Source organism: Cervus canadensis, chromosome 18 (genome assembly GCF_019320065.1).
Source record: "Cervus canadensis isolate Bull #8, Minnesota chromosome 18, ASM1932006v1, whole genome shotgun sequence".
Classification (NCBI taxonomy): Eukaryota; Metazoa; Chordata; class Mammalia; order Artiodactyla; family Cervidae; genus Cervus; species Cervus canadensis.
Window position 1 is genome coordinate 10,748,398 of NC_057403.1, and position 15,109 is coordinate 10,763,506.

The window sequence follows — 15,109 nt, forward strand, 5'->3', positions numbered from 1 at the left end:
GGGATTGAACCCTTGTTTCTTGCATTGGCAGGTGGATTCTTTACTACTAGCGCCACCACTTGGGAAGCACCAATATACAATATGATTTATCCTAGATAATCCAATCACTTAGTCCCTAGTTGGCTCCAGAGGCCAAATATGAGATTTTTAACTCAGAGGCTTAGTCCTGCCTTTTCACTTCAGAGGCAGAATCCCAACTTGTGCATGTTGCTACTAGGGTGCATCAAAGTTATGGACACGGGTTTCTCTGACACAGAAGGACAGAAGGACAGGACAGGGAAGCCTGGCATGCTGCAGCCCATGGAGTTGCAAAGAGTTGGACACGACTGAGCGACTGAACCAACCACCACCGGATGCATGAGTGGCGGATGGTGGGGTGCTACTGGGTAGGTTGGAGAGCCTGTGGATCCCCATAAACTGCTCTGCCTCCCTCAGAAGCCTCCAGGGACAGATCTGCCAGGAACTCTGGGCAGGGCCTAGCCTTTGGTGATTTTAGAGGGAGAAGCTTTCCACAATGGGCAGACACATGCTAGGTGTCTCCTGCGGTCCCTGTACCATCCCAGCCTCCCTGACTGACATTTTGGGTCTGGCACTCTCTGCTGTGCTCCTCCATTACCACTGCACCTGTACTCCTCCTCATCTGAGACACAACCTTAGATCACAGGTGTCCCCGCAGACTTGACACATGGCCCTCTTAAGGTATAGAGCAAAGAGTGCATGCCCCAGGCGCCTGCCCTGTACATTCCCACCGCAGTTCTTATGAGACACTGCCCCAACCAGAAGTGAGTAGTGGCCCTGAAGTCCAAGTGTCTGAAAAAGCAGCCAAACATGGCGAGATCCACAGAAGGTAAAAGCAGTTGCAAATAGTCAACAGTTAGAGAAAGGGAGAGATAAAAAAGAGTTTTGGAGAGTTTGGTGTAAGAAGCCCTTGCAAAGTAACCAGTGAGTCAGACAGGGCAACTCAGAATAGCATGACCACTCAGATACCCTGATGCTAAAAAGGTGAGGCCAGTGAGGATTTCCAGGGATGCCCCAGTGTGTTCAGGGACATGCCTCCCCTCTGGTCAGTAAGTTATGTCTTTGAGGCCTCCAAGCCTCCAGTCAGGTCACGGTGCCCCGAGCTGTTGCCTGACTGGCCTTGTAAAGTCTCCTCCTAAAAAAAAAAAAAAAAGTCTCCTCCTGCACATGTGTAGTTTTCTACCAAAAGCTTGGGGGAACTTGGGTAGAATTTTTCAGCTCCACAAGGACCTCCCTGGCCGTCCAGTGGCTCCACACTTCCAGGACAGTTAGGCCCTGCTCTATAGCACAAGGAACTCTGCTCAATGTCATGTGGCAGCCTGGATGGCAGGGGAGTTTGGGGGAGCATGGATACATGTATACCACATGGCTGAGTCCCTTCACTGTTCACATGAAACTATCACAACATTGTTAATCAGCCATACTCTACTACAAAACAGAAAGTTCAAAAAAATAAAAGACTCTATGCATCCATGCAGGGGGTGCGGGTTCCATCCCTGGTCAGGAAACTAAGATCCCACAGGCCACACGGCACAGCCAAACACAAACACACATACACACAAAGAAATTTTCAGCTCCTTCTCTGACCACATTCCAAATTAGTGGTGATTGGGAAACACTATAAAGTAAGACTAGATTTATTGTATTATTGAATATCTGGATTTAAATAATGGAGGTCATGTTTATAATGCAGACTGATCTTAAATATGTGTGGGATATGGTCATGACATTGTAGAAACTTTGAGGAAAAATGAGGAAATATCTTACCTGTATTAAAAACAATGATTCCATATGGCAAATGTTACTCATTTAAGAAAGTAAAATTCCTCATGTCTTTGCTGTTTGGGTGTCTTGTTTGTAAATGAATCAGGAAACTGTGATAATGCATATTTAAAAAATAGCAAATAAGAAGTGAAACAGCACAGAAACAGATATACAAGTGGCAAAGACCTGCAAAGTGCTCAAAACCACATATCATTAAAAAATGCAATTAAAATCACACTGAGATAGCACTCTGTATGTGTGCATGCTCAGTCACTCAGTCATTTCCAACTCTTTGTGACCACTGGACTGCAGCCCACCAATCTCCATTGTCCATGGGATTCTCTAGGCAAGAATACTGGCATGAGTTGCCATTTCCTCCTCCAGGGGATCCTCCCAACCCAGGGATCAAACTCGTGTCTCCCAAATTGCAGGTGGATTCTTTACCACTGGGCCACTGGGGAAGCCTCGAGATAGCACTATTCAGTTTTAAAAAGGGCTGCTATAAATCATATCAAGCATTAGCAGGGATATAGAAGAAGCGGAACTCTCTAACACACTGCTAGTTAATATGCCAAAAAAAAGTACAATCATTTTAGATCTATCCTGTGACTCAGACATCCCAGTTTAAGTTACTGACACAAGAGCAAAGAAACACACATCCATGTAAACTAACACAACTGTTTGTAACAGGTTTACTTCCAATAGTCACAACCTAGAAATAACCTAAAGAACCATAAAGAGATGGATAAGTAAGTCAACAGTGGCATATCCAAAGATAAGAATATTACTCAGAAAAAAAAGAGATACTCATATCTCAAAGTAATTACAAAACAAAGAAAACCAGGAAAAAAAAGAACAGCTTATTCCCATCATATAAATATAAGAAAATGCAAAGGTTATCTATTATAAGGGAAAGTAAATAAATGGTTACCTGGAGAGGTGGGAAAGCAAGAAGAGATTATAAAAAGACATGAGGTAAACACACCATGACAGATCTGGTCATTATCAAGAGTAGGATGATGTTTTCAGAGGTCTGTACATAGGTCAAAATTTGTAAAACTGTATATTTTAGTTATAAGCTGCTGATTACATATAAATTGTATCTTTATAAAGCTTTAAAAATTGGCTCAAGAGAAAAAAACAAACAAAATCCATGTCCCACACTTACGGAAAATAGGCTGAGAAACCCTGTGCTGACTCCAGCATCTCTCTCCTTATGCCCTCTGGAAGGTCAGTCTTGTCTCAGTAGCAGCAAATACAGGGAGCAATCAACATTTCTATCCATCAGGAAGAGTGCTGCACAGGCCAAGAGCCACATCCTCAGAATACGAAACCTCTTCCCTTTTTTCCTCCCTGTGTAGTAAGGGCCTGGAGGTGAACATCACTGAGGCTACAGTGATCCTCAAAGCCTGACTAATTTCCCTGACAACATCCTCAGCTACACAAGATAGGCGTGCCCACAAGTCCTGAGATTTGCATGATCTGTGATCCTGCAGAGTCACAGAAACATTGCTGGCTACACTTTGTTTTATTTTGGCCACACTTTGAGGTTTATGGGATTTTAGTTCCCCAACCAGGGACTGAACCAGGGCCCTTGGCAGTGAAAGCGTGTAAGTCCTAACCATTAGACCACCAGGGAATTCCCTCTAGCTACATTTTTAGAAGAGGTACATTTCATCTAATTGGCTGCAGTTTCCTACACTATATACTAGAGTTTCCATACTTATTATGGTTCCCCTTATAACCGTTCCGTATCTATCACAGTTCTCTTACAACCAGTGACAACCAGTGGATTGTGGCCATCAAGGAATGTGGATCTTTGCAGACCTGGGGAAGACATTCCATCAACAGTGGTGGAAATACCTGTGATCTTTACTCCAAGTAAGAGAAAAAAATGATGTGGTTCTCAGAACCACTCCCCTTCCTTAGAAGTCATCTGAGACTCATAAGAAATATAGCATACAAGCTTCAAATGAAGAGAAAGTCCTGCAGTCTTTCCTAGGAGGCTCTGGGCAGTAACACAAATTTGGTCAAAATCACCAAGTTATTTTCTGCCATGATGCTGCCCCTCCTCAGGTACAGCATGTAAGACCTATAAAAATTTCTCCCCTCCTTCCTGCCTGTAGATTAGAAATCTGTACTAGTTTCTAAACTACCCTACACAGGAACAGAACTGTCAAGATTAATGAAGACTTCAAGGGTAAGGCCTTTGTTACTGTTCAAAGCAATGTGTAGCTGAGCTCTGGAATCCATGACTTGCAAGCTGGACACACTCATCACAAGTATCACATGACACCAACATGTCCCTTAAAACTGTCATCTTTGTTGGAGTGCCACCAGCAAACTCAAATGATGTTCTATGGATCAATATTGGGTTAGGTCTATGCCCAACATCATCAAAGAGGAGAGGAAGACCCCCTAGGGCTCAGGTAACTCCTGATTTGGCCAATACATGGGAGGACAGAGTTAAATTTCCCTGAGCACACTATGTGGACCTGCTAGGTGGTAGGTGTGAAATGGCCTTGACCACAGAGATGGCAGTGACATAAATCTGGGAAGAACCCTGGATAGGTTGGAGAGTGCAACATAGTCACACATGCTTCACACATAACCAGGGATTCTCCCACTATGCATGCGCAGATGGATGAAAGTCAATTCAGACAGCTGGCTCCTCAGAAAGTTTCCTCCAGTGCCCTTAAACTGAATGCTGAAACCACATTTCCTGCATATCTATGCCTTTGTGTGAACTCTGATGTTGAAAGGGGTTAGATTTTTCCTATAAAAGATTTCCCACATTCAGTGCACTCTTAAGGCCTTTCTCCAACATGACCTTTCTGATGACAACGCAGTTTGGATGTGGTAATAAAAGATTTCCCGCATTCACTGCACACGTAAGGCCTTTCTCCAGTGTGAACTCTCTGATGATAATGGAGAGTGGAACTACAAGTAAAAGATTTACCACATTCACTGCACTCATAAGGCCTTTCTCCTGTGTGAATTCTCTGGTGTATTATGAGGTTATTTCTTTGGATAAAGGATTTCCCACATTCACTACACTCATAAGGTCTTTCTCCAGAATGAACTCTTTGATGATAATGGAGGTCAGACCTAGAAATAAAAGACTTCCCACATTCACTGCACTCATAAGGTCTTTCTCCAGTGTGAGCTCTCTGATGATAACGAAGGCTGGAGCTGAAGGTAAAAGATTTCCCACATTCATTGCACACGTAAGGTCTTTCTCCTGTGTGAATTCTCTGGTGTAAGATGAGGTTATTTCTTCGATTAAAGGACTTCCCACATTCACTGCACTCAAAAGGCCTTTCTCCGGTGTGAACTCTCCAGTGTTGAATGAGTGTCCACCTATTGTTAAAAGACTTCCCACATTCAGTGCACTTAAAAGGCTTTTCACCAGTGTGAGCTTTCTGGTGTTGATTCAATTGGGATCCATATTTAAACAATTTCCCACACTCAGTACACTCATAAGGCCTTTCTCCTGTGTGAACTCTCTGATGTTGAATGAGAACCCACCTATTGTTAAAAGATTTCCCACATTCACTACATTCATAAGGCCTTTCTCCGGTGTGAACTCTTTGATGATAATGGAGGTTAGAGCTAGTGGTAAAAGTTTTCCCACACTGACTGCACGCATAAGGCCGTTCTCCTGTGTGAGATCTCTGATGATACCTGAGGGCAGGCCTAGAGACAAAAGATTTCTCACAGTCACTACACTCATAAGGCCTTTCTCCTGTGTGAGATCTCTGATGGTAAGTGAGGGCTGAGCTAGAGGTAAAAGATTTTGAACATTCACCACACACGTAACTATTTTCTCCACTGTGCCATGTGTGGGGAGAAATGAGGACAGATTTGTGGCTTAAGAATTTCCCACATTTGCTGCACTTGTACTGCATTGCCCCAGTATGAATGCTTTGATGTTGACACAGGGTTGAGCTTTGCCTAAAGGATTTTCCAGATTCACCACACACATGAATCCATTCTCCAGCATGGACTCTCTGGTGCACAACAAATGAGGATTTGTACCTGAATGCTTTCCCACATTCACTGCACACAAAACAAGGTCTTCCAGTGCGGACACCCTGGTCCTGAACAAGTATACGTGGGGGACTAAGGGCTTTCTTGCATTCTTCCCATGTGTGATGACTTTTCCTGCCATGTAAGGTTGACTCGCACTGGGTGACTGTGTTTGGCTTCTTCACAGCCTGTTGCTGCAGATGAACCATGATGGTCAGGAAGTCCTTTTCAAAATCCCTGCAGGTAAATGGCTTCTGTGACACAAGGAATCTGCAGCTCTTCACAAACAAGGCCTTGTCCACACTGCTTCTGAGGGTTTTCTCTCCCATGTGCTGCTTCAGGTGCTGCTGAAAGTTTGTACTAAAATAAAATTGTTTCACACATGCTCCACACCTCAACAGTTTCTGGACGTGTTGTGTTTCATGGTGCTCAGCCAAGTGGAAAACATTTCTCAAGACTGGACCACAGATCTCACATGGGTGTGTATTTTGGGTAGACAAAGCTGACTTCGTGGTCCTAGCCTGTGACATTCCTAGAGAAGTGATCTGTTCAGAAGGTGCCTCTGCATTCTCTGTTCCACAGCAGCAACCTGAACAGAAAGAAATGCAGGTCAAGTACATATTGACTACAGGGAAGGGTCAAGCTCATCACAAATTTGCATCTGCATCAACAAAACAGCCAGAAAACAATAAACAGTGGCCACAATTTCCCTGGAGATCCAGTGGTTAAAACTTCACCTTCTAATACAGGGAGAGTGGGTTCAATCCCTGGCTGGGGAGCTAATATCCCACATGCCTCTGTCAAAAAACCAAAACAGAAAACAGAAACAATACTGTAACAAATTCAATAGACTTTAAAAATGGTCCACATCAAAATCTTAAAACAAAAACAGTAACCAAATTAATAAAAGAACAAGACTGAATCTTATATTGTCAAAAAGAGACTCACATCAGTACTAAGGACACACAGAGCTCAAAATGAAGGCAACATAAAGATACTCCATGCAAATGGAAAACTGAAAGTCAGCATAAGTACTGTATAGCTAAAAAAAAAAAGAAAAAAAAAGTACTGTATAGCTTCAGACAAAACAAACATTAAGTGAAAAACTGCCACAAAAGACAAAGAAGTTCATGATATAATGATAAAAAAGTTAATCAAGGGACTATAACAATGGCTAGCGTATATGCATTGAACATTGTAGCATGAAAATGTCTGCATCAAATATTAACCAATCTGAAAGCAGAAACAACAACCCAATAACAAAGGATTTCATAGAACTTTCCTAGTGGTCTGGTGGTTAAGAATTCACCTTGTCATGCAGGGGACAGGGGTTCGATCCCTAGTAAGGTAATTAAGATCTCACATGCTGCAGAACAACTGAGCTGGCATGCTAAAACTTCTGAGCCCGTGAGTTCCAGAGCAGCTCACCACAACAGAGGGCCTGCGTGCTGTAAATACTGAAGCCCATGCGCCACAACTAGGGAGTCCATGTGCCTCAACAAAAGATTCCAAATGATGAAACAAAGAAGATCCTGTGTATCACAACTAAGATCTGACACAGCCAAATAAATAAATACAATTAGGGAAAAAAAAAAAGAGCTAGAGACTTCAATATTCTCCCTTCAACTAGAGGTTGATCATCCAGACAGAAATTCAGTAAGAAAACTTTGGACTTGAACATATATTTTAGATCAAATGGACATATACAAAACATAACGTCCAACTGCAGCAGAATACACATTCTCCTCAACTACATACAGAACACTGCCCAGAGCAGATCATATGTTATAGGTTATAAAACCAGGTGTAACAAATTTAAGGAGATTGAAATAATATAAACTATCTTTGCTGACCACAATGGATTGAAGCAAGAAATCAGTAACAAGGAGGAAACTGGGAAAATTCACAAACATGTGGAAATTAAACAACAGAATCATGGAAAAATAATGGATCTCAAAAGAAATAAAAAAATACCTTAGTAGTTCAAAGAGGGAAACTTAGAGCAATAACTGCTTACTGTATGCATATATAGGAAAATAACAATTTTGGCTTCACAGGTGACTTCTACCAAAAATTCAAAAAAGATTAAATACCTACCCTTTTCAAACTCTTCCAAAATATTGGAGCAAGGAATGCTTCCTAGTTCATTTTACAATGGCAACATCACCAGACACCAAAACAAAATGAAGACAACACAGAGAAAATTATAGGACAGCATCTCTGATAAACACAGATGCAAAAATTCTCAACAAAATACTAGTAAACCAAATACAACACCACATTAAAAGAATCATACATCACGATTAGTCCAGAGATGCAAGAATAGTTCAACATCTACAAATCAATCAATGTGATATACCACATAAACAAAATGAAGGATTAAGACCATATGATCACTTCAATAGATACAGAAAATGCCTTTGACAAGATTAAACATCCATTTATGATAAAAACTCTGAATTAAGTCGGTAAAGAAGGAACATACCTCAACATAATAAAAGTCATAGATGGCAAATCCTTCAGATGACATTAAGCTCAATAGTGAAATGTCAAAACCTATCTCTCTAAAATCAGGAACAAGAAAAGGATGTCCACTATCTCCACCCTTATTTGATGTAACATCGAAAGTCCTAGCAAAGAACAGTCAGGCAAGGGGGAAAAAAGGCATCCAAAATGGAAAGGCAGAAGTAAAACTTTCACTATTTGCAGATATCATGGTTTCACACATAGAAAACTTGAAGGACTCCACCAACAATCTATTAGAAATAACCAACAAAGTTGCAGGGTACAAAATCAACATACAAAAAACAGTTCAATTTCTAAACCTGAATAGTGAGCTAGCAAAAAAATTAAAACAATCCCATTTACAATTTCAACAAAAAAAAATACCTAGGAATATTTAACCAAGAAGGATGAAGACCTATACATGAAAAACTCAAAGACATTGTTGAAAGACTGAAAAAGATACAAACGGAAAGATATTACATGCTCACTGACTGGATGAATTAACATTATTAAAATGTCCATACTGCCTAAAGCAACCTACAGATTGAATGCAATCTCAATAGAAATCCCAAGGACATTTTTCACAGAAACAGAACAAAAAATCTGACAATTTATATATAAAACCACAAAACTTAGCAAATAGCCAAAGGATTATTATAAAATAAACAAAAAAACTCAAAAAAAAAAAAAAAAAAAGCTAGGGGAATTCCCTAGAGATCTGATGGTTAGGACTCAGTGCTTTCACTGCGATGACCCAGGTTCAATCCCTGATCAAGCAACTAAGTTGACCTGCTTGAAGACGCAGCACAGCCAAAAATGAATGAATTTTTAAGAAAATAAAAAAGGCCCCCCCGGCCCCCCAGGGTGGTCCAGTAGTAAAGAATCCAACTGCCAATGCAAGGGATACAAGTTTGATCCCTGGTGCAGAAAGATTCCATATGCTGCAGGGCAACTGAGCCCATGCGCCACAACTAGTGAAGCCCACTTGCCCTACAGCCTGTGCTCCACAACAGAAGAAGCCACTGCAATAAGAAGCCCATGCATCTTTGAATCAGTTCTAATGAGGTGGATGAAACTGGAGCCTATTATACAGAGTGAAGTCAGTCAGAAAGAAAAACACCAAATACAGTAATATTAACGCATATATATGGAATTTAGAGAGATGGTAACGATGACCCTATATGTGAGACAGCAGAAGAGACGCAGAGGTAAAGAACAGACTCTTGGACTCTGTGGGAGAAGGTGAGGGTGGGATGATTTGAGAGAACAGCACTGAAACATGTATATTACCATATGTGAAATAGATCACCAGTCCAGGTTTGATACATGAGACAGGGTGCTCAGGGCTGGTGCACTGGGATAACCAAGAGGGATGGGATGGGGAGGGAGAAAGGAGAGGGGTTCAGGATGGGGAACACATGTACACCCATAGCTGCTTCGTATCAATGTATGGCAAAACCCACTACAATATTGTAAAGTAATTAGCCTCCAATTAAAATAAATAAATAAAATTAAAAAAAAAAAGAAGCCCATGCATCACAACTAGAGTAGCCCCCACTGACCTCAACTAGAGAAACCTCACACACAGCAACAAAAACTCAGTGCAGCCAAAAATAATTTTTTTTTTTTAAATGAGGGGTAACATGCTAGCAAGGATACACAGAAAGGGGAACCATTGCACATGGTTGCAAAGAATGTAAATTAACATAGTAATGGAAAATACCACAAATATTCATCAAAATATTGAAAGTAGAACTACCATATGATCAAACACACCCACTTCTGGGTATATATCCCAAGGAACAAAACCAGTATCTTCATGAAACAGGTTCACGTGCATATTCATTGCAGCATTATTCAAAAGAGCCAAGATACAGAAACATTCTAAAGTGTTCATTACTGGATGAAGTGATAAAGAAAATACGGTATACACACAAACATGCACCAACTTTCCCACGATTATGTGTGCAGGAATATTTGGACAAGAAAAAGGAAAAGCTGCCACTTGTAAAAATCAGGAGCCTAGAGGACATTATGCTAAATGAAATAAGCCACAGAGCGATGAACAAATAGTGTATTAAATATAGAATCTTTAAAAAAGTCAAACTTAGAGAGGCATAAAGTAGAATGCCAAATATTGAGAGCTAGAAAAACAGGGAGATGGTCAAAAACACTTCCAGTTATGAGTAAGTTCTAAGAACCAAAAGTGCAGAATAGTGACTATAGTCATTAATATTGTATTGTATACCGGAAATTTGCTAACAAATCCTAAGTATTCTCACACACATAAAAGAAAAAAGTTATGTCTGGTGATAGGCGTGTTAATAAATTTCATGGTGATAATTGTTTCATAATATATATATATATCAAATCATCACATTATATATATTAAGTACATACAATTTTATCAGTTATACCTCAATAAAGTTGGGACGACAGGATGAAATGGAAATAAGAGGTCCAAACATCATAAAAAGAACTATATAGGAGAGAGATCAATAGTAGCCAATGCTCATGTAAATAGTCCCCATGACAATGGCTGCAATTCCATAAACAAGCAGAAACAGAATTGTCAGCTAAAGGAGGGGCCACAGAAACTGCATGGATCTGGACACACTGACCCATTAAGGGAAAGGGCAAGCAAGCTGCACCCAAAGGCCTTATTGCAAGACTATGAACCACATATCCTTCCCTGTGACAGTTCAGTATAGCAGGTATTAGGGCTGTAGAGGAGAAAAAAGGGCAGTGCAAACACCCCAGCCCTAATTACCACAACTACCCAGAACACTGGGGAAGGAAGCAGTGCCTACATGTGAGGACAGAGCACCTTCTGGGGCGTGAGGCAGAATACAGAGGCCAGCCCAGGTCAGTAGGGAGGCTGAAGGTCTTACCCAGTGAGGATATAAGTGCATAGTTCTCCAGCATCACATCCAGATACAGGCGTCTCTGAGCCTCATCAAGGAGCCTCCATTCCTCCCAGGAGAAGTACACAGCAACATCTGGAAAGGTCACACTACCCTGTGGTGAAGGGGACAAATGAAACCTTGAACATTCTCTCTCTAAGAATCCACAACACATCTCTCCAAACACCTATGCCATTCCCATCCTCCACTGGTGCCACTGATGCCTTCTCTCTCTTCACCAGCCGCTTTACTCACTGTGTTCAGCCCTCAGCAGTAACTGGGCAGGGTGCGGGGAGCGGTACTACAAGGCTTCTCCAGAATTTTGTGCACACAGATGCCATCTAAACTCTGGGCTTGGCGTGCAATGTCCTGTCCCTCCAGTCAAGCAATTCCCCTAGAGTCTCCCAAAATGTGGGATTCCAGACACAGCCAAAGATAAGCTCATGCTCCACCTGTAAATACTCAACATCAGGAACCTGAGGCCATCAGTTCACACTTCCTCTCAATGGGCACATCATTCTGTAGGTAGCACTTCTCTCACAATTTCAGACTCTACAGTTGCACTTCCATAGCACTGACATCTCCCTGCACCACACCACAGAATTCTTCCTGAACATACATGCACACCTGGTGCTTGGCATCCAGAGATTGCTTTAGAAATTAAAAGAAGATTCACTACAACCCCAGTCCTCTGATGGATCTGACACCAGACTAAGCAACATGCTGCTTAGAAGATCTTGCCACCTGCTGCCAGTCCTTCCTTCAACATTCACCACCCTAAAACCACACATGATTTTCACATTCCCATAACTCTCTTCAACTTCTTTACTGCCAGCTTTGCCCCTTCAACAGCCACAACGCTCCTCTCTCCACTCAACCTTTGTAAAAAAAAATCCAGCCCTAAAAATCTCCCCTCCAGTCATAGTGACTCACAAATGACATCGGCCCCAGACCTTATCCACTAGCAAGACTAAAACATCCCAGATCCTGTCAAAGTTCATTGCAACATTCTGGAGAAGTCATATAGTACTAAATGAGAAGCAGCCCCAGCCTTACTGCCTTCTTGTCTCAATTACTCCTGGGTTTCCTCAGCCATATCTCAGACTCCATTCACCTCACTGAAGCCTTGGCTACCTGCCAAGTTGACCTCTTTTACATGGGTCCCACTGCTACTTCTCTACTTCACTTGGGTTTGCAATGCCGTACAAACCCTGAGCAAAAGAACTACTCCTTAGCACACACCCTAGTCTTTCTGACCTACTAATAATCATGGCCACTATAACCTGCATTCCCCCCAAAATGTGATCCACAGCTCCACCTGTGTCCACACAATGGTCATCACTTTTGAAAATTTCCATTCCTGAACAGGTTCCCCAGTTTTCCAGACCTGCCTAGTCAAATGCCCATGTTGCCTACACTCAGTCTTCTCTGAAACATTTCAGACTCTTCAGAGAGCCAAAACAAACTCATAATATTTCCAAGGAAAATTAACCTGATGCTAAGGTCCCCATCCAGTTGATGGGTCTTCCATCCTTTTGTCTACTAGGGCCAAAATCCCAAGGGTCATCACTTACAATTGCTTTTCTCTTGTCATCAACAACACCCACAATTTTATATGTCCCTTTGTAACAGAACAGGATGAGAACAGCCCTTAGCAGGCAGCCATGGCTGTGCCTCATTACTCCACACCCTGTAACTAGGCAACAAGTCTTGCTCAGCCATTGGTCAGTGCTGCAGAGGACCCTCCCCACAAGCAACCAACTGTCAATGAGTGACCATTAGGGAAGTGATTCAGTCAAGGGTCAGTGGTGTGGTGATCATCAGGTGGAGAGTGAGCTAAGAGGGAGATTCAGGCCTTCTCCTGGAGACCCTCCAGCGCAACCATGCTTAGGCCAGCGGGTCACCTGAAGAGTCCAGGAAACAGGCTGGGGATTATGTCCTGCAGGGCTTCAGGGCCCTCATAAGGCCCTCTACTAGCCATGGCCCAGGCCTTGAGGCAGTAGTGAACCTCTCTCCCATCCCTGTCTCTGCGATGTAACAGCAGTGGCTGTTTGCATGGTTTGCAGTCTGTGAGAATTGGTTTCCCAGTTTTGGGCAGCCTGAGGAGTCTGAGTTGGATTATAAAGAAAGCTGAGTGCTGAAGAATTGATGCTTTTGAACTGCGGTGTTGGGAGAAGACTCGAGAGTCCCTTAGATAGCAAGAAGATCAAACCAGTCAATCCTAAAGGAAATCAGTCCTGAATATTTGTTGGAAGGACTGATGCTGAAGCTGAAACTCCAATACTTTGGCCACCTGATGCGAAAGACTGACTCACTGTTAAAGACCCTGATGCTGGAAAGACTGAAGGCAGGAGGAAAAGGGGAAAACAGAGGAGGAGATGCCTGGATGGCATCACTGACTCAATGGACATGAATTTGAGTAAGCTCTGGGAGTTGGTGATGAACAGAGCAGCCCGGCGTGCTGCAATCCATGGGGTTGCAAAGAATCAGACACGACTGAGCAACTGAACTGAACTGAGGAGACTGAGGGCCAGTTGGGTTGGGTGCCTGGCTCCCTCAGGGATGACAGCTGGGCAAGTCTGGGGACCTGGCCTTGAAGGAGCTGCCAACTGCAATCTGCCTCCTCTTAGCTAGGACTGGGACATTGGGGGGTGAAAGTTGTGCCTTGGGACTTTGCCCTTTCTTGTCAGGACAAAGAATAACATTCATCTGGTAGAGACTTACAGGAACTTCCTTACCTGACCATGAGCTGATGCCAAGATCAAAGGATCTGACATGAGAAATCTACAACTAACTACGCCCATACCTCAACTTTTGCTTTTAAAGGGCCTTGCTGAAAGCTTTCAGTAATTTTGGGGCTCATAGGGCATGAGCCACCCATCTCCTTGTACAAATCTGCAATAAACCTCTGTTCCAAACTCTGTTTTAGTATTGATGGGCCTGACTGTGTGTGGGGCACAAGGACTTGCGATTTCGATAACACCTTCTCAAAAAATTGATCCAGAATTCAATCACTTTTCACACATCCAAGGTAGTCGCTCTGGTCCATCAATACACACCTAGGCGATTACAATTAATACCTCTGTGCTTCCTGTCTCCTTCCTCCCTCTCCTAGTTTGTTTTCTTTTCTGCAGTCAGAGGGAGCCTATTTTGGTCTGCATGCGATCACTTCCCGCTTGGGATTCAAACCCTCTATTACCTATGAAATAAACGGTCCTTTCTTTTTTCTGGCCGCACGGTGGGACTTGTCAGATCTTAGTTCCCCAACCAGGGATTGAACCGGGGCCCTCGGCCATGAGAGGCGGAATCCTAACCACTGGACTGCCAGGAAGTTTCCATAAATGGCCAACCTTTCTCGCAGCAACACTGCAACCTTGACTGGCCTAGCTGCAACTTGCTCCTAGCAGAAATTGCTAGGAGGGTGGAGAATTGCTATACCTAAGTCCCTGATCAGTACCACCTCTAAATCTCTGAGCCTGCAGGTCCCTCCGCCCGTCACCCTCTCCCACGCGCATTCACAGACACAGAGCCCCACCCAAGTCGGCCTCACCGGCCTGGATCCCGGGGACTGGGCTGCGGGCACGTGAACAGGCGCCCCCGACGCCCCCCGACGCTCGGGGCTTTAGTGTCTGGTGGGGTGAGGGCGGTGAGGGCCCACGGGGACCAGCGTTTACCTGAGGCGGGTCCCTTAGTGCCGCCGCCATCGGACTCTGTGGGCGGAGCGGGACCGGGAGCGGCTGCAGTACCCCGCCCGGCGGGGCCTCTCCCAGTCTTGGCGCGGCACACCCTGGGCGGCGTCACCGGGCCTCACACCCGCCTCTCTGCAGCTGGTACCTTCTCAGTCTCATCCCCGCTTCCCAGCACGAGTAACCGAAGCGCTTGAATTATGA

The 15,109-nt window shown here is 43.4% G+C and overlaps 1 protein-coding gene across 1 annotated transcript in view; it reads right to left on the reverse strand.

The window, feature by feature from the left end:
- Positions 1-2,458: 2,458 nt before the first annotated feature.
- The window catches only part of LOC122420604 (zinc finger protein 256-like), a 28,384-nt gene continuing 15,733 nt past the window's right edge, over positions 2,459-15,109 (reverse strand). The window contains exon 4 of the mRNA XM_043435899.1: positions 2,459-6,400. Within this exon, the coding sequence (XP_043291834.1) occupies positions 4,590-6,400 (1,811 nt within the window). The 3' untranslated portion in view covers positions 2,459-4,589. The remainder of the gene's footprint in view (positions 6,401-15,109) is intronic.